General features: G+C 40.1%; 1 protein-coding gene across 2 annotated transcripts in view; it reads right to left on the bottom strand.

Moving 5' to 3' along the window:
* Positions 1-3,460: 3,460 nt before the first annotated feature.
* Positions 3,461-26,218, bottom strand: part of KDM7A (lysine demethylase 7A) — a 78,676-nt gene continuing 55,918 nt past the window's right edge. For both annotated transcript variants that reach the window (XM_032867737.1, XM_032867747.1), the window contains 11 exons: positions 23,647-23,738; positions 21,322-21,411; positions 14,045-14,254; positions 12,475-12,599; positions 12,126-12,280; positions 10,795-10,892; positions 10,168-10,316; positions 9,825-10,033; positions 8,375-8,460; positions 5,720-5,993; positions 3,461-5,081 (listed from right to left, as the gene is read on the bottom strand). In XM_032867737.1, coding sequence (XP_032723628.1) covers positions 4,987-5,081; positions 5,720-5,993; positions 8,375-8,460; positions 9,825-10,033; positions 10,168-10,316; positions 10,795-10,892; positions 12,126-12,280; positions 12,475-12,599; positions 14,045-14,254; positions 21,322-21,411; positions 23,647-23,738 — 1,583 coding nt within the window. In that variant the 3' untranslated portion in view covers positions 3,461-4,986. The remainder of the gene's footprint in view (positions 5,082-5,719; positions 5,994-8,374; positions 8,461-9,824; positions 10,034-10,167; positions 10,317-10,794; positions 10,893-12,125; positions 12,281-12,474; positions 12,600-14,044; positions 14,255-21,321; positions 21,412-23,646; positions 23,739-26,218) is intronic.

Here is a 26,218-nt window from a genome sequence, read left to right as displayed (position 1 = left end):
CATAGGTAAACTACTTGGAGGTCAAGGGCTACGTGGTAGCCAGGGTTTAGTAGTGAAATAGTGCAGAGCAGATAAACTCGGAAGAATCACTGAATACAGTTTCAAAAAGGTTGTAACAAAAATTTTAACTTTGCACTTACTAAGACAAAGCTTTAGGACACTAGAAAGGGCACCAAGGGTGAGTGGGAGAGTCTAAGGGGTAATGCAGGCAAGTGAGTATTATTTTCCCTACCCATTATAAAGGGAAAAAATGCGATAAAAGAATAAAACCACAGTCATGATAAGCTAATTGCTTTGGAAATAGGCATTTGCTTCTTAATGCCCTTACTTTAAAATTTTTGTTTACATAAGGGTATCAAAAATTTGACTTAGGGCATGACGTTCAGTGAAAAACAAAATAAAAGGGTTTTTAGTAAGGCTACAGTATTATTAAAATTACATTACGTTCATCAGCAATGGAGTAAGTGTATTATTTGTCCCCCTTTCTTTCCACCTGACTTGTGGTCAGCGCGTGACCATCATCCACCCCTGGATGAGGACAGGATGCACAGTGTCACAACAGGGGCTAAGCAAGCAGCTACCTGAGGTCTAGGGTCCTCTGTGACCCCAGGTGAGTCACTGCCCTCCTGGCTTTCATTGGTCTCCTTTTCTTACTAGCAACACTCCTTTCCTAAGTTCACGATCTGAAGTTCACCCTTTTCAAGATTGCTTTAGATAAAAGCTTGGACATCTGAAAATGACTGATGATTTTTAGCTTCTCTTTTCAGAGGGAGCAATTAGCTTAGTATTTAATGCGGGAAAATGAGCTTTTGAAAAATTTTCAGATTTACATTATTCATCTCTCAATATAAAATTGCAAAATGCTTACATGCTGCAATAGTTACTCCTGGCAGTAGTCCCATGGGCCGTACAATCACTCATCACTCTTTGGGGAGTTGCCCTATCACTACCGAGAGCATCTCTTGAAAAGGACAGAAAGAATCTTCTCCTTTGAAGATGTCAAGTCTCCTTTCCACCACTAGAGTGGCTGTGGTTTCTCCCTCTACCCAGCGAGCTGCTGTTAGCCAGCCCTGAGCTGTCTTTGTTGGTGTCCATCTTCGGACCACCTTCTATTTTTTCCCTAGCTCCTTGGGTAGTTGCTACATTTTAACTGCATGACTTACTTGACCTCTATGTAGTGCCTGAAGAGTAGGAAGAGCCTTTGGAGCAGTACTGTCCTAACTCGTCTTTGAGCAAAACCTAAAACCACCTTTGAATTCCTTTAAATCATCTTAATGATTACGTGGGGATACACATTCTCACTCTTATCCACCAACTATCTAACTTCTTTTTCTTTCACTTCAAGCATGGATTCTGATTTTAATCCAACACCTTCTTAGAGATTCTTCAGATGTTTTAGGTAGCATGCTCTGGGCATATACTCGATATGAAACAGATTTTAGGAGTAACGGTTTTCACTTAAAAAGGATATAAATGTGCGCTGTCAGTTGTAATTTAAATAATGATAAATTCTCTGCAAGTATGAAGTGTCAATAATTAAGGAATGCTTTTCTGTGTTTTTCTTAACCACATTTTTATCCAAACTGCCAAATGAGAAAACCAAGACTCAGAAAGCGTAAGTGACTTATTTACAGTCACACGGCTGATCCGTGAATGACAGAACTTGAACAAAAACCCAGGTTCGTCCTCCCTTCCATGCTATATATCACACCCCTCTATTACCAACATTAAACTACTAACTTATGAAAAAATGTTTCTTAAATTTTAAAAATAAAAAAAATTGACTTCCACTTCTACAGTTGTACTTTTTCAGTTGAAACTAATAAAGTTATGCTCTTTTTCTTACTACACAGGGCCTCTTCTGCTTAAAGTTTGCTTAGAAATGAAAGTAATACTGCTTATTTCTTGGTGAACATACCTTCCAGAACAAAGCCTCCCACCCCAGCTTTACGGTCCCCCCAGTACTAAGTCTAACCAGGCACACGGACGTTGGATAAATACCTGCAGCCATCAGGCGAGTCAACACGGAAGGGCTCATTGACAAGGCAAGAATTAGGATTATTAAAAAACAGACCAGTATTGAAGCTAAGTATTTACATCGTGGGCACGATGGTCTTGTTTTTTCTGGGTTTCTAGGATTTCAGTTGGAATTTTAAAATCTGTATGCTTATGAAATTCAGTGTATTTCTAGGGTGCTGAACTACTATCAACCACCAGCTGTCTTGTTGACATCATTCATCAATCCTGGAGAGCACAGTATGTGACACTATCCCAGTACAGGGGATCCCAGGTTAACAGAAGTCACTTGTTTCAATCAATACAGAAAAAATCATTATCTACTACTACCATTAAAATCGCATCTGTTAAGTAACAACTGTTTTACCTATTTATCTGCACTTAACTAGCTGAATGCCACCACTGTTGTCTCCTTGTCTAAGCTGCAGCTTCTGTGTGGTAGAGGGTTTATAAATGAGACTGAGGAAAACACGGAATCTAGCCACTTCCACAAGATAAAGGGAGGCATTACAGCCAGTAAGTATAGAACAAGCTTGACTAGGCAACTCACAGGCTAGTAGGCTGAATTTTCACCAATTTGGAAAAAGATACATGAATTGTTTCAGTGGTTAGATTATCTTACTGAAAGTTTTTTCATGTAGCCAGTTCATGGTCTAAACCTGCCAAAAATGAATCCATAGTACCTTAATACTTACACATTCTGGCTACTTAAAATTAGATGTACTGGCCTAAGTACACAGGGCAGATACTGGTCACCATTTTAACTCATAAAAATAAACTGATTTTAATTTTTTATAGCTAAAGAAAAGTCAGGTAATTAAAAATACTTAGAGCTATGAAAATGTAAAGAAAACAAAAGAACCTAAGAAGGAATTATAATTCTGATTTCTTAAACCAAAACAAAATCATGTGAACTCTAACACTAAAACAGTGTCTACAGAAAACCAAAACATTACATACTGGGAGATAGGAAAATCAGTCGCACCCCAACTTTTGACATCTTGAGATCCAGTGACCAAACAAATGACTGATTATACCCATCTCTTAACCAGTTTTGGCAGAGTGTAGACAGAGTGACGTAGGCCCTTTACAGACATTTAGTGTTTCTGTAAAAACTCTTTCCTGACACCTAGATAAGACCCAGAATCTGGTCTAGTCATCTGGATCAGAAAGGTTAATCCATAAGCTGTTTTGCATTTATTCCATGAGATACTGGAATGGAGACAGAATAAGAAATATTTCTCTTTGAAAATACATATTTAAATGCAACCATGAAAGATGACAGTAGAGATGTTTTTTCTTAGCGCTTCAAGTGATACTTAATACAGAAGGGCAAGTCCTGCTACCTTGCTGAGTAAAAGAGACAAATCCATAATATGGCCATATTACTTCTCCATAAAAATAAAATTTATCTTATTTGGCTCTATTTTCTTTGTAGAAAAAATTTTTTTTGTCAGAATTGGGAATATCTTCACCCCAGCCCCAGAAATCACTTATTTTTATGCCATGGGAAGGAAAAGGGAAAATATAAGCTATTACGAGCAACTGAAAACTGGCATTTAGTAAGAGCTATGCATAAAGGAGAGAAGTGATTCCTTAAAGCTCAACCAGATACTCAATATACACTGGTTAAGTTAGGACAGATGGAAGAAACTGCAAGAAGCACCCATTTTACTCCAAATCCATATCTTAGATATTTCTTTAGAAGGTTAAGAGAGAAGAAACTAAACACACATACACCCAAAAGATCTACTCCAACATGCTTGCTTCTATACAACTTAATATAGTATATTCCTATTATATTACGGCTTATTATGCAAATTTGAATATACGAAGTCAAACCATATCTCATTATTTTCCAACAAGTTAGGTACACAGAATAAAAGCGTCATAAAATATAACCTCTGTGGCAGGTGCTCATCCTGCCCTCCAACACCAGCAGTATGAAGAAGGCCCTCTGTAGTTACAAATGTATTTGAAAAACTATAAACATGACAATTTAACCAAACTTATAATCCTTTTCCCACAAGTAGGAAAAAGATATTAAAGCTGTTCTCTTTGGGACCCAGATATCATCAGCAAAAATGAAAATGCAAGAAGCCTATTTTTACAGAATTAGAAGAAAACTGCAACGTCAAACAAAATGAGAAATGTGGGATCTTTTATGTAATTCTTACACATTGGCTATGAAAGTGTTTCCCTGCAAAGAGAAGAGTCTTGTTGTGTCGTCACAAAATGATGGGGAGTGCAGAGGGAAGGTGGGATATAAGGTAATCAACCTGGATAACAGTATGCACCTTGGATGTTAGCAAAAGCGAAGCTAATAGCTTATAAAAAACACATGAAATATATAAAATAAAATGATTTTCATATACATCTTAATTTAAAATAATTAATGCATCAAATCCCTGTTTAAGACTTTAACCTGAATATCAAATTTAAGAGTCCAGACTAGTTACTGTTACTGTGGCTCTTCCCCACATGTAACATACACACTATCAAAAATAATTTAAAAACTTTCACATTCTTAAATCTAAATTAGTGAGATATTTCTCCAGAAATCTTCCAAATAAATAGCTTTAAAAAAGAAAGAATTTAAAAGCTGTTAACTTTAAAAAAAAATCTGTTAAATAAATTATTGATAATTCTTTACCCTACCACTGAAAATAAATCAAGACACTACCAACAACAAAATGAAATTCAAGCCCTGACAAGAGACCTTTTCCAGTTCAAGGTCTCTTTTTAAGGTTCTACCCTCCTCCTTCCTCTCCCCCACCAGGTCCAAACGGTTATTGCTGAGTGGGTGTGGCACAGTGAAAATGCAGCATCAGGTTCATTTTGTTCCTCCGGCAGTGTTCTCTACTGTACATGCAAACTGCTCCGGGCAGGGGCGCGGCGGGGAGCGCCAGGCTCCCGCGCCTCCGCCACTAGTCTGTCTCCAAAGGGAAGAGCGGCCGTAGTGGCAGCTCGTCACACGAAGAAACGGGCATGGCCATTTCTGTTCAACTTCAGGATCTTCCCAAGACGTTGTTTGGCTGTGGCCATTCCTTTTTTTGGACGTTTACCTGTGAGACAGCAACGACAGTGTGAGTAACAGTTCCTGACGGCACCGGGAAGGCTTCAAGGGAGGGTTATGCGGCAAGGCTTCTGGGTGTGCTAGAGGGCCAAAGCCGCACTCCCGGAATTCTCCTGTTCCAAACCTCCCATCGCATTACTCGAGAGAGAAAAGCCAATCTTCACGTGACCTACCAGGCCCACCCACGGTCTGTTCCGCCTCTCTCTCGAGCAGGGGCCCCGACCCGATCTTGCATCAAACCGCGCTTGGGCCACAAAACTGACAGCAGCTGCATAAACAGCCCATGAACCGTTTCTCACCCTGGTACCGTGGGCCACACTACCTCCTTGACCTCCACTGCAGTCTGCCCTGCCACCTCCCCAACCCAGCAGGGCTAACCCCTTACTATCCTCGACGGGATCACCACCCCCTTCAGAAAGCTACGCCCAAGGCCCGGGGCTGACCTAGGGAGCCTGCGGCTGAGGGCCCACAGCGACCTGCGCACACCGCCCCGCTGCACCCGCCAGAGCGCATCAGGCGGCAGGTGGCGGGCAGCTCGATGGCGGAGGCCGCTACACCTATCTGAATTGCCACCGCCACTGCCACACACGGCCAAAAACACTCCGCCGACTGACGTGTCCACGTTACCTTTTGTTGCCTGGTTGCTGATAGGTGGTGGATTTGACGCGGGTCTTTTGGTGGGGTGAAGGGGCACGGAAAAGGAAGTTTCACCAACTGGCCTTTCGGGGCTTACGCTGCCATTATTTATCCGGCACGCCCCTGAAATCAAGCTGGAATTCTGCGTATACTTCCCATTTTGAGGGCTTGCGCCACTGCTGTCCACAGAATTCCTACTTTGTACCTTCTGACTGATTTCTGATGAGCCTTCCTTTTTGATGCATTTCTGGCCTCTACTTAGATCCTAAAAAAAGGAAGGAAATAAGTCTGGATTTTTAGAGTTCCTTTACGGTAAGTGAGGTATTTAACCTCTCTATGCAATAGCAAGTCAAGGGAGAGAAGAAACAGACCACTGAACTTTGGTTTTCTTAACATGTAGCAGCCACAGACGACCACCCCGTCAGGAAGGTGGTGTCACCCCAAAACCTGACAGCATGAAAGGATTCAAGTATGGAACTTCTGCATCATAACTTAAGTCCAGAAGAAAAAATATGTGTGTGTGTGTAAACTTTATACATACATATGTAAATGTATCTATATATTATATGTAATGTATATTATATTATAATATGGCATTCTGCACGTGCTTTGACATGCCATGGAAGGAACACATGGCTGGGACATGTGAACCTACCAGTTCCTCAGCACGTCACACTCCCGTGTATCTCTCACGGTGTGATGCACTATCTTTTTTAGAATCTAACTTCTGTTACGGTTCATCTCCACTGTATTTAAATTGTTTGCTAAAAAAAGCACATAGGTGCTGAGCCCCAAGCCTGGTTTTCCTCTAACAATTCTTCCTTCAATCTCTTTAAGAGATCACTGAGTGAACCATCAGGAAAAAAGCCAGCGATGCTACTGATGGGTAGGTCTTGAAACCAATGGAAAGGGTCATGACTGGAAAGGAGAGGAAAATACAAACTTGAAAAGAGCATACTGAAGATGTGATGTTTCATGAAACTAGCCGTGTGTGTGTGTGTGTGTGTGTGTTTAATACCTGATTCTGCAATGGTCAAATAAGCTTTAAAAACAGCACTACAGGCAAAAGAAAACTTTCTCTAAGGTGATCTTACTAATCATCTGTCCTCTACTTCTTTATTTTCAAAGACAATTATAAAAACAACAGCTACATTCAAATACTAGCTTACTTAAAAAAAAAAAAAAGATTTTATTTTTAAGTAATCTCTATACCCAAAGTGGGACTCAAACTTACACTCCTGTGATCAAGAATTGCATGCTCTACTGACTAAGCCAGCCAGGCAGCCCAATAACAGCTTACTTCTAATACTGAATCCTACAATGCTAATAAGTTAGAAACATTATGACTGCTAAGGCACTATAAAATTAGACACTGAATAAGTGAATTACTAATAGTTAAGGGATTCCTTCCTTGACCTTTGATTCTGGAGCATACTCTTCTATTAAAAGAACCTGTACTTACAAAACATTACCTTAAAAAATTAACTTGGCTCTTTTTGTCATTGTTAAATGTCTAAGTATTTAGAAAATTTAGAAAGGCAAATGAAGAAAATAAAAACCATCCATCGGGGCGCCTGAGTGGCTCAGGTGGTTAAGCGTCCATCTCTTGATCTTGGCTCTATCTCAGGGTCATGAGTTCAAGCCCTGGATCAGAGACTACATCCCAACATGGAGCCTACTTAAACAAACACCTATGATTTCACTACTCAGTATATGCTTGGGGTTGGAGAAGTTAGGGGACTCTCTACTCTGCAGCATGAAAATTTTGATTCTTTGGCTGTCATTTTCCAAAGTTTGTAGCCAAAGGTCCTATCACTTTTCTTGTTTGGTGCTACTGGTAAAGCTGTGGCTTTTCAAAAAGCTATCTGAGGTTCATATTATTTGGTATAAGCATTTATATGCTGGGGTCCCAAGACATCAAGTGTCTTGGAGCAAGGGCTCTTAATCTGGAGTCAATGGATGGTCTGAGTAACGGTGAGGCACAAACCATAAGAAAATGCTATGCAAAAATCAGTATTTATGGGGCACCTGGGTGGCTCAGTGGGTTAAAGCCTCTGCCTTCAGCTCAGGTCATGATCTCAGGGTCCTGGGATTGAGCCCCGCATCGGGCTCTCTGCTCTGCGAGGAGCCTGCTTCTTCCTCTCTCTCTGCCTGCCTCTCTGCCTACTTGTGATCTCTATCAAATAAATAAATAAAATCTTAAAAAAAATTCTTAAAAAAAATCAGTATTTATGATGAACACTTTTCTGGAAATAGAGTCAATATCTGTCATCAAATTCTCAAAGAAATCTGCTGTCTAAAAATGTTCAAGAAACAACATCAGAGATTAAAGAGAGATCCTCATGGTACTTTTCCCTCCCCCCTCCTTCCAGCCGGACATAACCTAGAAGTGTTGGCTGCCAGTTTTCAACTTTCCTTAAATCAACTAAACTATTCTTTTCCAGATCACAGTCTACCCGTGAGCCTTGTATTAGTTGTTACATCAGAATTCCTAAAAACAGACAGCTGTTGAAATGTGCATTTATTCATAAGTTATTTTTTAGCTTTCCAGATCTAATGGTTAATTACTGGTTGCAGTAAAAAAAGAGAGAAAGAGTTAATGATGATCCTAAATCTCCTTTTGATGTTTCAAGCCTTGCAATTTACCTGAAGATGAAATCTGGAAGTTGTATCAAATTGTTTAATCCAGGAAGAACTTCTCAAGTCTTGATCTTCGGTCTTGACATGGTACCCTAAACAGGAGTTTTAATTAAATTTTCTCCACACAAACTTGATCATAACAAGCAAAATTCACCTAGTGTTTAAAACTAAAAGTCCATTTAGGTTGACGCTTTATTAAAAAAACGACTATGTTAACGCTTTATTTACTCATACACTTTCCACCACACTGCTTTCCCTCTCAAAAACAAAAGAGTCATCAGCTCACAATCTAACATGTTAATTCTTTCAGCTCTCTCAAAGACTGTCTATATGACAGCTTTTGTGCCAGATGCTGGAAGATCCAGAGTCAAGTTCTATGGCCATCTGCTGTAGATGGAAAAGCCAAATGCAATATACTCCCTCTAAAACTGGTATATTTTTCCATATAGAATAAAGGCATATGTTTGCCTGAATTCTGCAGTATTTTCACAGAAGCCTTCTTTTCAAGTGAGGACCAAAGAAATTACCGGGAGAAAGAATGGTGTAGACAGAGAGACCTAGACCTGAATTTGAGTTTTTCCATAACGCCTGGATTTTTAGTCAAGTTATTTAACCTCTCTAAACCTCTGTTTCCTCTTACACAATAAGTCAAGATTTTGAGATCAGACAGTCCTCGATTCCAATTCCAACACCAGTGGATAATAACAGCTATGTAAGTACGGGCGAGTTCAATTAACTTCACTAAGTCTTCTTGCCTCTACCTGTAAAAGTCTTATTACATACACCAAAATGTGGTTTCAAGAATTAAGTGAAATGGATGTCAGGTTGCTGGTATACAATCCACACAACCAGGTGGGAATGAACACGATTTCTGCAGCAAGCATCTCTGCACAGGCTTTCATGTGATACCATCTTCTCCCCCATCCGCCTCAGACTTCCGGGCAACAAAATTTCCCCCAAAGGCACAGAGAAGAAAACACTACATGGCCATCACTGGTGCTATCACTGAGTCTTCTCTTTCCCAATAATTCTTTTTTAAGTAGGAGAGAGAATGTCCTCAACCAGAAACAGATCAAAACTTGTTTTCCCTCCCACAAAAGGAAAGAGGATTGACGGTTCAAGCCTAGCAGACCACGTAAGATGTCTCCACACTCCTTCCACTCAGAACGGCTTACGAAAGGGAACAAGTACTAAGTGTCTTGCAACAGCAGTGGTAGGATTATGCCAGTGAACACGATTCTCCAGACATTAATTTACATTTTGAGTTCTTATAACTTGCATCTTGTATCTGTCAACTTTATGTATTTTTTTGGCCAATATGCTTAATGCCATTTCCAACTACCGATGTGCAATTAACAGTTCTTACTCATACTGTCTAACCTCAACTAGGATGGGGAGCTACGACGTTGGGGGGTCCTATGTTACTTTTTAGAGACCGATCATTTATGTTTCTTACCACATTCCACTGGCTTATCACAGCGAAACACCTGTCGTGCCTCCTGGTTACTGCTGTGGCAGCCGCCGGGATCCTGGAGACAGTCTCCTTCGCCATTGCAGTCTGTGCTTTGTATCTGCCTCTGTAAACACGCGGAGTAGTGCAACCCTGCCATCGACAACATGCCCTGAATAGCTTCTTCCTCTGTGCTCGTCGAGGTAGGACATTCCCTAAAGAGAAGGTAAGCAGAAGGACAAGAGCTTATTTCTTCTTCTGGCATCTTCGGTAAAAGTTAAAATTAAAAAATGTTTTCATACTGCTTACGTTACAATGTAGTAAGGCCACTAACCGTTGGTAAGCCTACCTTTTAATTGGAATTTCACTTCTAGAGGGCTTCTGGCCCTTCTGAAGGAAGTTCCTCATCACAGTAGAGTCCTCCTTGAAGTTTGATGTTATTTCTTGTTTTTTTTCATCACCTGAACTTTCAGACTCTTCAGTGGTAAAATTATTTTTCTGAGATAATAATTAAATGGAAGCAAATCTATATAAGAAATCTGATTAAGTCTCTACTAACTAAAAACACTCTATCAGTCTAGACAAATTTAGAAACTTAATTATCATGTAATTATTTCTGTATTTCTATGACAGAGTTAAAACCTCTAGTAATTGGAGTATATAATTCCTTAGTAAAAAACATATAGTACCAGTTGTCTTTAAAGTCAAATGAAATATAATTTAGGAGAAATATGAGAAACGTAAAAACATCCACTCTTTCTAAAGCCAGACAAAAGCTATGTTTATCAGATGTCAACAGTCACACGACAGGGTGTGTGTGCGTAATTACCATTACAGGGAAGACCTTGTGCCACAAATGTCATGGAGACAGGCTTTGGGAAAAGCTGTCACTTATCCCTCCCCCCCGAACAGGTGAAGGAAAGGCGGGGTCATCTTTCCATCAAGCAATGCACAAGTCTCGGGGGTTTGGGCATACCAGTGCAGTGCAATCAGGTCCAGAGTCTTCTGAATCAGAAATATCAGAATATTCTGATGATCGATTCCTGAGTTCCGATTTCACACTTGTAAAAAACCCTGCGAAGACAAAGGAAGAGAGAAAAAAAGAAAGTCAGTGGAAGCTCATGAACAGGGTGGGACCTAAAGTCAGACCAGCTTCTGCACGGGTCTCAACTGCCCCGGCTCCGTCCATTTCCACTGCTTTCCTCTTCATTCCTTTCTTCCCCCAAAGACTTTTCTCCCGAATTGACTAAGATACAGATTGAACTGTACTCTTAAAACGTTTGTGGCATTTACTGAACATGATGATACATTCCTCATTTGCGTGGAAATTTTCTATTTCTTTCCAGAAAAAAACCTCCAACACTAAAATTGGCTACAAGATGCTTTTCACTTTCCCTCTTGCATTTTTTCCTCTCAAGAGAAAACAAAAAGATAACTCTCCTAAACCTCAAAAGCACTCAAGCAGTGAATTCAACAAGCTTACAAACCGGGCTTGACCACTGCCCTTCTCTCCCACGTGGCCTGCCAAGTAACAACTGTTTGGTAAGTCCAGTGATGAGCAGCCCTTCCCCGGCACGTGACACACGCAGAGTCACCAACTACAGCAATACCAGATTTACTTAGAATTAGCTCGAACCGTGGTATTCAACACAGACGAAATGTTCGTTTTTCTTGTCAAGTTATCAAAGTATTTAACCACTTTTTAACATAGAAGGGTATATAAGGAGGCCCTGAAAAATGCTAAGAAATTAAGACTTCACTCGAAGAACAATCTCAAGGAGGAGGTTTTATTACTGTTTGTCACACTGACGATAACCAATTAGTAACCAAGTAGAGGTCTTCCTGTCAACAGGCAGTCAAACAGAACAGTACCTGATTGCTAATAGCTTCAGGGAGCTAATTATGTGTGTCTCCTAATGCTGAAAACCATATACATGTTCACTAAAATTACGTAGGAAACTATTAAACTTCTGACTATTTTATTATTTCGAGTAGAGGCCCATAAAATGCACAAGCTTTCATGTGACTCTTGAAACAAATGTCACCTGACAAGGGTGTCACTGACCAGCACATACCCTCGTCACTAAAAACACTCCCTGGGCATGACATGTCACATGGCATTCACATTCACATCTCCCCAATGGACAGATTACTCAGAAATACTTCCAATTTCTCAGGAGAGTATTATAGACACAACAATTTTCAGTCCTACTACAAACTTCAGAGCTTTAAAATTAGCACATGACTTTACGTATTATCACACGGGTAGTAAGCCGACCTTTCAAACGACCATTAAAACAAACATACTGTTAAGTGGTTTTTCGGATTCTTCATTCTCCACCCCTTCTATTCCTGAACTCTCTTCCATCTTCATTTTTGCCTTTTTCGTCCTTCTCTTGTCCTCCTCATTTTCGCTGTCCACTGTATAAAGACTTGGATCGGCGAAGGGTTGTCTCTCGTCCCTGCACAGAGAGGGGAAAACAATCACGTCACAAAACAGTGCGACACTGCAGCTGAACAGTCTACTCCAGTCGGAGAGGAGCACTGAGACACTCTCCCCGTAAGCAGGATGTGCACTGGCGGGGACTAGGGGTTAAATGAGCAGAGGGAATCCATGAAAACTCATCTGTATGACACTGTGATCGACTTTACGTACTTAATTATCCTTCCGTTGGTCAGCAGTAACCGTAGATCATTATCTTTTGCCCTCCATTCGGGTACCGTGGAAGATGGCTGGAGATGTTTGTTAAATTTTCCATTCAGTTTAGAGCTCAAGACATCCTTAAAGTATAAAAACAGAACTGAACTTACCATGTGCCCTCAGATACACCTGCTCCACTAGAGGAACCCAGGACAGTGCCGCCTCCCACCACAACCCCACACCCCAAACCGTGCCAGTGTCTGCGGTACCAACACTAAGTGGTTCCTAAAACCACAGCATGAATGTGGCTCCTCTTTCTGCCTGAGCACCACCGGTAAAACACATTCTATAAAGCAGAATGTAAAATTCACGTCAAGTAAATTCAAAGACATTTCACTCTTGCAGAGAGCTGAAAACCTGGAGCAGCAGCGCCCGGATGTGTTTCAGTTCTCTTCTTGCTCCTGCCTGCTGAAGCACTAGCTGCTGGGTCCTTCCTGGTCCTCCTCCCCTTGACCTAATCCCTTGTCCTTCCCAGGAGGCCCAGTCAGCAGCTTGCAGATCACCACCTGCTGTCACCAGGAACAAAGGCCACCACGTGGCATAAAAGCACAGCCATAGCTGGTTTTTAAAAAAGAGGGTTTCTTTTGTGTGGAAATTTTTTTCTTCAATAACAAAAAGAACCTTCTCCCAGATACTAAGGGTTAAAGAGGTTCAGAACAACAAAAGCTTAAAACAATATCAATACAATTATTTAAATGTAAAGTCTTTAAGTTATAATTTCTTCAAACATCTTAATTTGGAAACACTTCTATCTTCTTCATTTTAAATTATGCCTGTTCTTTACTCAGGATGTGAAATGAGGCTATTATGTCTCATCACAAACTCACTACCATGTTTTACAAAGGCCCTGCCCCTTGCCCCTTTGTCCACTAAGCCAGCATTTCCCAAATTTGAATGGGTTTCTTCTAACAGTCTCCCAGCTCAGTAGCTGCTCTTGCGGGTACTGCTGGGGAAGGAACAGGTTTTCTGCACTTGCTCGTCCCTCAGTTTCCTCGAAGTTCTGTATCCACCTGACTTCTTCCAGTATTTGTTAGCTCAAATGCCACCACCCAAGAGGCTCTCTGGCGGCCCCAGCTAAGGGAGCCAGCCACAGCCCAGCCCCTTTACTCTCCCTCCCTCTACTGTCTTGGCTTCCTCTATAGTATGTATTATCTGAAATTATGTTATTTTAGTATACGTCTCATCTCCCATTCTTCCAACAGGAGCTGGAATGGAAGCTACACAATGGTAGAGACTTAAGTTTTGCTCACTCTGGTAATTTCCCCAGAGGCTAGAAGAGTGTAGGGTATCTGGTAAACTCTCAATTAAACATGTCCGCAAAGAAAATGGAATCTACTCAGCCTACTACATGGATGCTCGGAAAGCTGAAGCCTATTCCCTGTCCTGGATATCTGTACTGCTGGACCCCACAATGCGAAGCAAAGATTAGAAAACAAACAGTGCCAGACTATTTTTTTTTACTATCCCTTTAAAAACTTTCAGAACAACCAAGTCTCTTTCTATAACCATGTGTCATAATACTTGCCTCTTCCCATGGACACATCTCTAACCTTCTGAGGACCTCCCTTGTATGGAGCTCTAGGATGTCGAGGTTAGAAGGAGTTCGGACATTATGATCTCGAAGTTTCCTCATCTTTCGTCGGGAATGATATGGGGAAGTTGCTTCGTTGGAGGATCGTGAAACTGGACACACAGTAGAAATTCCCTGAGATTTAACTGGTTTGCCATTTTCCTCCTTTAAGAATTAAATTCAGAGTGTTTTTATGACAAGGCCAGATATATACCTGACTCAATAATCAGCCATAAAAATACTTTAAAAACAAAAATCATTCATATAAATAACAAAGACTAAATCGTAACACTCATAAGATTCAACATAAGCTTTGCTGAGACCTTTATCCCCTTCTCTCCTCCACATAATATACTGTGAACATATTTCTTTGATTTTAAATAGCATTTTAAAAGCTGAGTAAGTATTCTACTGTATAAATACAGCTAAATTTATTGACCTGATACTTACTGGTAGTTATTATAGGCTGCTTCCAGTTCTTTCCTATGATGGACACTCTTTCACATATGTATTTGCATAAATCAATAATTGCTTTTTATACCAAAGTCACCAATCTACGTAGTTTTAAAAATTAACTCTATAAATATATCATGAAAACCAGAGGTATACTCTTCCCCATTCCTGATTCCCATTCTCCAGAGCCAACCACTTACAAGTTTTCTTTTATTATAGGGATATATACCTAATTTCATGGCACATATCAGGTATTATATACATAACTTACCATTTAACATTGTGAGGTGTACAGGTCAGTGGCATTGAGGACATTTCACACTGCTAAGCAACCACACACCACGATCCATCTCCAGAATTTTCTAATCCTCCCAAACCTAAACTCTGTGCCCATTACACAACAACTCCCACTCCTCCTCACCACCAGCCCCTGGCAACCTTCTACTTTCTCTCTCTATGAATTTGACTCTTCTACGAACTTCATATAAGTGGAATCACACAATAGTTATACCTTTGTGGCTGACTTACTTCACTTAATGTAGTATCTTAAAGGTTCATCCAACTTAAGCTACACACCAAAATTCAAGGTTAACTATTTACCCAAATGCAAAGGCTTCCAGGAAGGAAAAAAAAAAATAGTATCTTTTGAGACATCCCTCCTGGACAGGAATGCCAGCTAAAGTACCAGATGCACAGCTAAATTTGAATTTCAGATAAAGAACAAATATGGAGTCATCCTCCTGATCCGACCCGGACTGGCTGTACTCCCGGCCTGCACAGGTCATCAAAAACCTCTCCCGCCCTGCCTACACACCACCACTTAAAACTGCAACCCCCACCACCATCTCTGGCTCTTACACCCTATCTCATCCCCCTTCTATATTTTTCTTCGCAGCGTGTGTCAATTCCTGATACACTGAAGTATTTACAGCTAGCCTCTTCCTACTCAGCTCCATGAGGGCAGGTCCTGTTTTCTTCACTGCTCTCTACCCATCTGGGTATTTCATATTTGTTGGAATAATTCCAGAGCTCCTTTTTTGGCCTATGTCCTCTCTTTAAGAACAGCACGCCCTCTAAGAGCTTCCTGAAAAGGGGTCCATGGGAGGTAATTTTTTTGAGATCTTGCCTCTTTGACATCTTCAAGATTTCATTTATTTGAGAGAGAGAGCAAGAGAGAGCCCCACAGGGAGAAGTAGGCTCCCTACTGAATAGGAACCCCTACATGAGGCTTGATCCCAGGATATACTCTGTTACATGTATTCTAAAATGTAACCACTATGTGCCTTCGCATAGGTCTTTTCTCACTCACTATACTGGGCATTCTGTAGGGAAGATGTGTCCTTGAATTCTAAAACATTTTCTTTGATTATTCCTGATTATCTTCTCCTTGTTTTCTATGTTCTCTTTTTCTGGGGTGCCTGGGTGGCTCAGTGGGTTAAAGCCTCTTCCTTCAGCTCAGGTCATGATCCCAGGGTCCTGGGATCGAGCCCCACATCAGGCTCTCTGCTCAGCAGGGAGCCTGCTTCCCTTCCTCTCTCTCTGCCTGCCTACTTGTGATCTCTGTCAAATTAAAAAAAAAAACAAAAACAACAAAAACTATGTTCTCTTTCTGTTCTTCCTAATATTTGATGGTGATTATGTAAAATGACCTTCAAATTTTTCTGTCCTATTTTAGTCTTTTTTTTTTAACTTTGTGAGAGATTTTCCCAACTTTATCTTCCAATGATTTTACTAAAAAATGAAAAAGAGAGAAAGGAGTTTTTTTTTTTTTTTAAGATTTTATTTATTTGACACAGAGAGAGAGAGAGAGAGATCACAAGGAGGCAGAGAGGCAGGCAGAGAGAAGGGGGAAGCAGGCTCCCCGCTGAGCAGAGAGCCCGATGTGGGGCTCGATCCCAGGACCCCGAGATCATGACCTGAGCTGAAGGCAGAGGCTTAACCCACTGAGCCACCCAGGCACCCCTAGGGTTTTTTGTTTTTTAAGATTGTATTTATTTATCTGTCAGAGAGAGAGAGAGCACAAGCTGGGAGGAAAGGGGCACAGGCAGAGGGAGAAGCAGGCTTCCCGCTGAGCAGGGATCCCGACATGGGGCCCGATCCCTGGACCCCAGGATCACAACTTGAGCCAAAGGCAGTCGATTAACTGACTGAGCCACCCAGGCTTCCCTATATTTTGTTTCTATTATATTTCTAATTTCCAAGAACCCCTTCTCTTTCTTCTATGAATGTTCCTTTGTTACAGCCGCCTGTTCTTTTTTCATGGAGGCAATATTTATATACTCTTTTCTCTCAAGGATATCAATTATATTTGGGTTTTGGGCTAAAGAACTTATTTCCTTTAAATCCTTTTCTTCCCCCTTCTTTATTTTTGGTCTCTATCTTCAAAACTCTTCTTGGCTTTCTATGCATTTTAAAATATAAGGCATTAAAAAGCTAACTGTTTCAAGAAATGGTGGTAAGAGAACTAGATAAACATATGGGAGGAAAATAATGCCTTAAATTTACCTTATGCTACACACAAAAATTCAAGATTAGCTATTTACCCAAATGTAAAGGCTTCCAGGAAGAAAAAAAAAAAAAGTATCTTCAACCCTTGGGGTGGGCAAATATTTCTTAGAGAGGACACTAAAAAATACTAACTATAAATAAGAAAACAAATTTCTAAATTGGACTTTCTCAAAATTAAAATTTTCTGCTCGGAAAAAGATACCACTAAGATAATGAAAGATAAGCCACAGGCTATGGGTAAATATTTACAATGTTCATCATATATGAATGCATACATGCCAAATGACAAAGAACTTGTGTCTAAGATACGTAATGAACTCCTACAAATCAATAAAAACAGCATAATTTCTTAAATGGGCAAAAACTTCAAACAGGTACCTCATAGGAAAAGATACAAATAGCCAAGGCACAAGAAAAGGTGCTCAATATCTTTCATCTTCAGGAAAATGCACATTAACAGCATATGAAATAGCATTTCATACTCTCTAGAAAAGCAAAGATTAAAGAGACAGAAAACACTAAACACTAGCAAGAATACAGAACAACGACAATTCCTACACCTTAATGGTGACAGTGGCGCAACCATTTTGGCAAATTGGCAGATTCTTATAAAGCGGAAATTCACTTACAACTTGATAACTCTATTCCCAGGTACTTAATCCCCCCAAATGAAAACATGTATTTGCTACAAAAAAAATACAAGGTTGTTTATAGCAGGTTTTTTTTTTTTAATGATTTTATTTATTTATTTGACAGAGAAACAGCGAGAGCAGGAACACAAGCAAGGAGAGTGGGAGAGGCAGAAGCAGGCTTCCTGCCAAGCAAGGAGCCTGACATGGGGCTCAATCCCAGGACCCTGGGATCATGACCTGAGCCGAAGGCAGATGTTCAACGACAGAGCCACCCAGGCGCCCTGTTTATAACAGTTTTATCCATAGCGGCCACATCTGTATATGACCCAAATATCCATCAACAGGAGAAGGGAAAACAAATTATGGTATAGTCATTCAATGGAATACCACCAGCAGCAAAAAAAAAGAACTACTGGCAGATGCAACAACACAGACGAATCTCAAAAGCATGATGTTGAAAGAAGCCAGACACAAAACTAGGATATGCTGCATGACTGCCTTTATTTGAAATTCAAAAACAGGCGAACTAATCTGCAACGAGAACCACAGAGGTTTGACCGGTGGCAGCTTACGGTAGTCACACTGCCTAGAAGGGGGAGAAAAGACTTTCTGGGGTGACAAAAATGATTTACAGGTCTCAGTGGCAGTATTCGTTACACAAGCGTCTACTGAGTTTTCATCAAAACTCAAACTGTACTTTTATGATCTGTGCATTTCACTGCATGTAAAAAGAGAAAAGCTAATTGGGAGCTCTGTGTGAGTAGGGCTTTGTCAACTGGTGGGTTTCACTGTAGGAAGCCGCCTGGGTTGCTCCATCAGAAGGTTTCAAATGGTCACGATCACTGGATCTTCTTGGCCTTACAGGTATAGGCCAGGGTGCCAGTGTGTGGAGAGTCAAGTGGAAAAAGAATCACTCACTATGCAGAATGCCACTTAATCCTCTTGTTTTCAGCATGGTACCCATGTCCCTCAGCTGGGTTCGGTGTCCTGAAGTCCAGTGTCAAGTTCAACCTCTCAAACAACTAAACCTCTAGAGTTTTCAGCATGTGTTAAGATAGGGATTTGGAGATCAACTCGTTCCTTAAACAGACCTATAATCAAAATTGTTCTCAATACCACCTCCACTCTTATATTCAGAGGGTCCTAGCATCCCTAATTCCTGGCTTTTTGTAGGTTCTCCTGTACAAGTAAGACCTGTCTCTGGGCTTCTCCCTCTACCCACATAGATTTTGGTTCCCTCTAGCGTGCTAGATCAGTGATCACTTGTATATTTGCTTTCCAGCTTCCAAAACTGTATGGAGTTCATCTCTATTATTTTCTGTCTTCAGGAATGTCATTTTTATTCTTATTTTTTTAAAGATTTTATTTATTTGATACAGACAGAGGGGCGCCTGGGTGGCTCAGCTGGCTAAGCAACTCCCTTCGGCTCAGGTCATGATCCTGGAACCCCGGGGGACAAGTCCTGCATCGGGCTCCCTGCTCAGCAGAAGTCTGCTTCTCCCTCTGACCTCTCCCCTCTCATGCTCCCTCTCTCTCATTCTCTCTCTCTCTCTCAAATAAAGAAATAAAATTCTTTAAAACAAAACAAACAAAACAAAAACATACCTGATACAGAGAGAGAGCAAGCGCAAGCAGGGGGAGTGGCAGGCAGAGGGAAAGAGAGAAGCAGACTCCCCGTTGAGAAGGGAGACTAATGTGGGCCTCCATCCCAGGACCCCGGGACCATGATCTAAGCCAAAGGCAGACGTTTTACTGACTGAGCCACGCAGGTGCCCTAAGGAATATCTTTTTTATTCTTTTACTATCATTTTAGTACCAAGAGGTGAGAGCAGTAAGTAGGTATGGTTAATCTACCAAGTTTAATTAGAATGCTCTTATTTTAAGAAAGGGAAAATGCTCAATTTTGGGATATGCCATGTAGAAAGCACAAACTAATTTATACTTCCTAAACAGCAGGACAAGAATATAGAATTTTATCTCTGCCTGTTAGATAAATGATCATATGAAATCATAAATTATTTGGCAAAATGTAGCCGAATACTTTTTCACATACTGAATACTTTTTCACATAGCTTGATGAAGGGGTCTTGGGAGAAGTGAAGCAAAGAAATTTATCTGCATGAGGAGAAAAGGTGGGAGAAAAAGAAAATAAAGTGGCACAATGGTAAAAGGAAAACCAAACTACAGAGGCAAGCAGCACTTGACACATAGGCCAGACACACATCTTTCATATTTTTATCGGATTGGCATTTCTGTTTCTTCTTTAGTTTCTTTGCATATTTTTCTACAGCCATTTTGCTGCCTTCTCAACACTCCAATTTAAAAAAAAAATAAACACTTTGTTGGAGGGGCACCTGGGTGGCTCAGTGGGTTAAGCCTCTGCCTTCGGCTCAGGTCATGATCTCAGGGTCCTGGGATCAAGCCCCGCATCGGGCTCTCTGCTCAGCAGCGAGCCTGTTTCCCTCTCTCTCTCTGCCTGCCTCTCTGCCTACTTGTGATCTCTATCAAATAAATAAATAAAATCTTAAAAAGAAAAAAAAAAAAACCAAAAAAAACACTTTGTTGGGTACTTTTGCCCAATTATTCTTGCAGGTATAATTCAGCAATTTAAATTTGTAAAGTTAATTTAGAATTGAGGTATTCTTGAAATGACATTTATTCAACTATTGTTTCACTTCCCTTAGTAAAGATTTATAGTTTTTTTCATACAGACCCACACCTTTCTTACTGAGTTTATTCTTAGTTTTGGTTAGCATAGGAGATTTATATTTATTTATACATCTACATATATACTTAAGATTACATATGTGACTTTTGATTTAAAAATCTATTTATATGCAATTACTACCACTCTTTAAAAATAGAAAATACTTTTCTGCCATATCTGAACACACTGAAAATTAGATGAAATATTCTATCCAAGGATACTAAACGCAGCAGTTCATTATTTCTTAGATGTCTACCTCTTTCCATTCCCCAAATACAGTCCTAATCTAAGCTGTTAAATTACCAGTTAGCCTCCATTCCTGCACTTACTTTCCTTTCAGTTCAAGCTAGATACTAACAGAACCACCTTCCTGAAGAATCCCTTTAATTGAAATCTCCTTTAATACCCAGAATAGTTCCCAATTAATAAAGTATAACACCTAGCCTCAGATTTCATGGGCTTTTATCAAGGGGCATGTACATAAGCAAGTTGTTCTAATACTTCAGTCAAGGGGGTCTCCTTGCCGCACACCACTAACAGAATCCCGCTTTCCAAACCAGTTCCAGCCGGCTCTACTCACCCCACCTTATATTTCTCTCTTCCTCTAATTACCTAACACATGTCATCTCTGCCCAACAGCAATGAATGGGATCTGAAATTTTGCGTATGCTCGATTTCTTATTCTTGGAGGAAGCTGAAGAAACTGAAGTGACCGGTAACTGCCTTCTTATAACCTCATTAGGATACAATCCTCTAGATTTCTCTGTAGGACTTTGGAAGCCTGAAAATCTCAGATTCCTTCCAAAAATGCAGCTCATTCTATTTCATCTAAGAGTATAAGGGCTTTTGAGTGTTTGTAATGTAATGGGAGATCCATTTACTTCTCAAAGCAGACAGTAACCAAGCATTTAGATGATCGTTTCTACTCTTACCTCTATTGCTCGAATTACTTTCGAAAGTTCTTTAATAAGATGTCCAGGTCTGACATTGTCTGGGATCTCAAAAGCATGTTCAGATACAAGCTGTATTTGGATTAATAAAGATAAGACAACCAAAGTTATTTACACTATAATAGATAAAAATTATTTACTAAGCAAATTTTGAATTCTCTAGATTTTATAGACATAGCAAAATACTAGTAAGCCAGGTATCAGAGTTCATGTAGTTGGTATAATACTCTTTAAGGAGATTCTTATTAACTTATAAAATCCTCTTAGAGATGGACTGTCTCATAGTGAATTTTGCGTTATACTGAGATGTAACATTGTACTCTATCCCTCAAAGCCTACTGGAACTCTTAACTACTATTATAATTAGTAAAGTAACTAATTAAGCCCAACATTTAATTCATAATACATAAGGATTTACAAGTGGGAACACAGGCACTAAAAAATGATCCTATTTCCTATGGGAGGTCTAATTTTTAATAACTTTTGTAAACTTTTTTTCTTTTACTAGGAAGAAGATCCCATCAATAGGACAGAGGAATGGGTGAGTTACCATACCTATCCAAATGCAAACTACTGTCATTATTTCTTATGTCTATTTCTAAATATTAACCTTTGTATCTAAGAACATTTTAATTTTTTAGATTCATTCAATATGCTAGTTTTTACTTTCGCTTTACATCTTCTCCTTGGTTTTAGCAGAATTTGTTAAAACAAACTAGTAACAACATAAGTGCTAACTATGTGCCAGTCAAGATTCTATACTGTTAAGCACTTTCTGAGCGTTAATTCACTAAGCCTTTCAACAACAATGTGACAGAGATACTACTATTAGTCTCATTTTACAATTATGAAATTGTAAATTTCACAGGCCTGAAAGCACAGAGGTTTGCTAGCTTACTGGCAGCACAGCTGAGATCTGAATCCAAACATCTGACTCCAGAGCCCATGCCCTTGAGCACTACGCTGAGCTGCCTCTCACCAGGCCACAAGGTGAACAGGGAGTTAAATGCAAATATCATGCTTTTAAAAGAGCACTTCAAATGTCATGAATTAATAGTATTTATCACTGATGAATTTTACTGTGCATCAAAATCACCTACAAAGTTTGTTAAAGACAGAGGCTCAGATCCTACCACCAAACTAGTCAATCAGTGTCTCCCAGGGAAGATCCAGGGAGTTTATTTTTTAAGACTCTGACAAACACACAAGTTTGAAAACAACTTATCTAAAGCCTTCAGCAGATAACAAATTTTACAGTTTTTGCAACATATATTATATTATCTTGTTATCTTGTTAAATAGTTTAATTATCTTGTTAAATAGTTCTGTAATCTACTTATGCCTTTACTCATCTACATGATGACCTCTCTGACACTCAAAGACTTGATGTTTATTTTCCTGATTGCTTCCACAGTGCCCCGCTCTAATGGCTACTACTAGCAATGATAATACAGTGAAAGGAGTAAAAAGTTACTGGGAGGGTAACCTATTAATAACGGTCTCCAGTATCTCTTAAGAGCAGGATTTTTATTTCAAGTGGATGTTCAACAAATTAGTATGGAAATATATTCTCATCAGTTTGCATATCTATCACTTATTAAAGAGTTGCATGTAAAGTTCCCTGGTCTTCAAGAGCTCATAAACCTAGTGAAGGGGACAGGAATATATTACTTTACAGATACTACTTTTAAATCCACTGGCATAAGAAACGTGTTACATAAGCAGAAGGGAAGGACACACGGATTCCAAATGGGGACCTGGGATGACCTCTTGGAGGTAGTAGGATTCAAATGCTAACTTCACATTTAGTGAAAATGAAAGCTCCTGCTTGAACCTTGACCTCCCTTTTCCTTCGTTTTTATGAAAAGTCTAGCGCATGGAAAGGCATATGGGCTTTGCAGTCACAGAGACTGAGCTTTAGTCTGAGGTCCTCCACAAGATTCTGGGCAAGTTACATAGAATTATTTGAACCTCAGCTTCTCCATAATAAAATGGGGATAACAAGAGCAGATGCAAGCTCAAAGTTATTTATTATCCTATATTTACATGTTCATTTCCCAGTCAATATCCTAAATATATTTGAATTACTTTCTTTTCCAGATTAAAGAAATACTTAATTCTCATAAATATGAACCTAAGCCAGCACATTTGTATATACCATACAATAAAATGGAGGCTGTACCAAAAGCATGATTTCCATTCCCTCGTCCGCTACCACTCACGTGCTGTCAAAGCAGCATAAGGACGCTCGTTTTCAATCTTGCCACAGAAACAATTAACAATTATTTCTCCAAAGAAAACGACTTACTTCTTTCTTCATCCATAACTTTAAAGCAGCATGCAGTGCTTTCACTCCCTGTACTAGGTAAGTTTGAGGCTGGAAACCATCTTCTCTCAGTTCTGTGGGAATGGAAGTGGGAGGGGAAAGGAGTTAGAGGGCTCCCAAGGTAACACAGTTAGCTTCTGCTGCTGAGACACCAACTGTCAAACTGTGTAACTGCCAAATGCCCAGAGGGGAAAACAGTGAAATAAAAAGCAAGAAAGAAAAAGAAAAGAAATGACATTAAATGTGGTTGTACTGAAGGCTCCAAGTAAAAGGGAGCTCACCGACAGTCTGAGCAAGAGACAAGTCGTGGAACAATGTCAGTATGGACCTACTCACATGAACTCTAACAATGGAAACTATTAAACTACTTCATCATCTGTGACACAGGTGATAAAACTGAAGAAAAGGATTACCACAAAACTCAGGATAGGGGTTCTCTTTAGAAGGGAAGGAGGAGGGTGCAATGGGAAAAAATGGATGTTTCTAAGGCATTGGCAAGGCTGAGCCAGTGGTACAGGCGACCCAGGTGAGCCTGTAATTAATATTCAAACTGTTAGGACCGTGTATGTGTGTATGCTGTGTGCAGTCTATACTGTCAGCTACAAGGCAGGACATAGTTCACGAATGTAAAGGTAAACACACCACACACATACATCTTTTCTGGGTCTTTAAAATCATCTGAAACTCACACAAAATGTATCAGATGTGGTCTAACATTCAGGTAAGCTAAAGCAAAAACAAAAGGTTTCACTTCTGTCCAATGGCTGATTTACTTATATACGTCCAAAATTAGTTCACTGTTTTATTATTACTGACCCTAAATGCAGTTAACTTTCATACTATCTCTTTCCATTTACCCAATCATAGAAGCCTTATAATAGTCTGAGAGCTGGCAAATACTTGGCCACGATGGAAGGTTAAAAGATCAGGGATGAATGAACATAATGTGGCATAAGACCACCATCCCTGCTTCCAGGCTGAATGCCTAGGATGATGGCAATTGGTACAATGGTGATTTCGCCCCAGCCTTAGCGGGACTGGACTGACTCGCTAGTATTGCAGGTCTCCTATCCTGTATTGATCCAGCTGACGAACTAAAATATGTTAAAACCTGGCCTACCAATATCCTTTTACAGTAATCTTCTTCAGCTGTTGATGTATAGGGTCACGTTTTCAATTAAACCTCAGTATTTCTAAACTCTCAATAGCCTAGAACAAAGGCTAAATCATTGTTCTAAGATTAAGCACTTTGCTGTTTGTGGCTGCAAGAGGAACAGCCAGATTTTACCTTTCAGATAAATTCTTAATTTGTCCTAAAAAGGTAATTGATGAACCCCTCCTGGACATTAGAAAAAAGCATCACTTGAGGGGTGGGTGTATGTTAGTGAGAAAGACAGAAAAAGGCTCTTCACTTCCTTTTTTTTTTTTTTAAAGATTTTATTCATTTGACAAAGAGAAACACAACGAGAGAGGGAACACTAGCAGGGGGAGTAGGAGACAGAGAAGCAGGCTCCCTGCTGAGCAGGAAGCCCAATGTGGGGCTCGATCCCAGGAACTCTGGGATCATGATCTGAGCCCACAGCAGACGCTTAACGACTGAGCCAGCCAGGAGCCCCAGCTCTGAAATGAGTACTAACTGCCAATCTCCTATCTGGAGAGTTCGGTAACCGGGTTTTATTTCCAAAACACAAGGACATTTATAAATGTTTTTGTAAGTATTTGTAAGTGTTCCTATTTTTCTAGGCTTCTACTTGGAGAGGAGACTGAAAACTTTACTGCCCAGTACCCCACTGGAAACTACACATGGCAACTCTACGTGCGGTCCCCTGTGAGATTCCTGCAGCCAAGACACCAAGACACGCTCACTGAACGCAGGTGCCTCAGCCTTGCCAATACCCAAAAACACTGAATGAGTCAGGGACTCAGGGTAAGGGTGCATTTCTGGAGAGAGACTGGTCTTGTGCAGAAAGCAGCCAATCCCCTTCATCCACAGGCTCCTTCCTCTACCATCTCTCTCTCTCTCTCTCTCTGCACCACGTCAAGACACTGATCTCTATCTATACTGACCCAAGGTGTGGGATGGGCCCTACTGTTTTTTCCAAGGACAGTGAGGTTGTTTTCTGTTTTTGCTGTTTGAGGAAAAAATCATAAATGACTTTTATCATTAATTCTGTGCATGTTACCCTGGGAAGTAAGTTACTGATTCTTCTCATTTTACCTTTTCTTCCTGTGTAACTTTTAAATGGGGGGGGGGAACCCGTATGTTTAGAAGAGACTTTACTATTTAATCTGTTTCTATCTGTTCTTCTGAGAATTTATTATAATAATAGCACTATCTGCAAACTGACAAGAAAAGTCAGACAACACAAAAACCCGATGAACTCTATTCTCATAGGCACAAGGGAAAGAATGGTCAGAAGTAGATGTGACAATCAGCCTCCAGCTTGACTGCTCTACGATTATTAAACCAAAGATAAAACACCAAAATCTGAAATTCTGCAGGAAAAAAGGTAGCTAAGTTTAAATAAAAGAATGTCCTGGGCACCTGGGTGGC

This window comes from Lontra canadensis, unplaced genomic scaffold (assembly GCF_010015895.1).
Source record: "Lontra canadensis isolate GAN:19392208 unplaced genomic scaffold, GSC_riverotter_1.0 scaffold2, whole genome shotgun sequence".
Taxonomy (NCBI): domain Eukaryota; kingdom Metazoa; phylum Chordata; class Mammalia; order Carnivora; family Mustelidae; genus Lontra; species Lontra canadensis.
The sequence above is the reverse complement of the archived record's forward strand: the minus strand, read 5'-3'. Positions and strand labels throughout refer to the sequence as shown.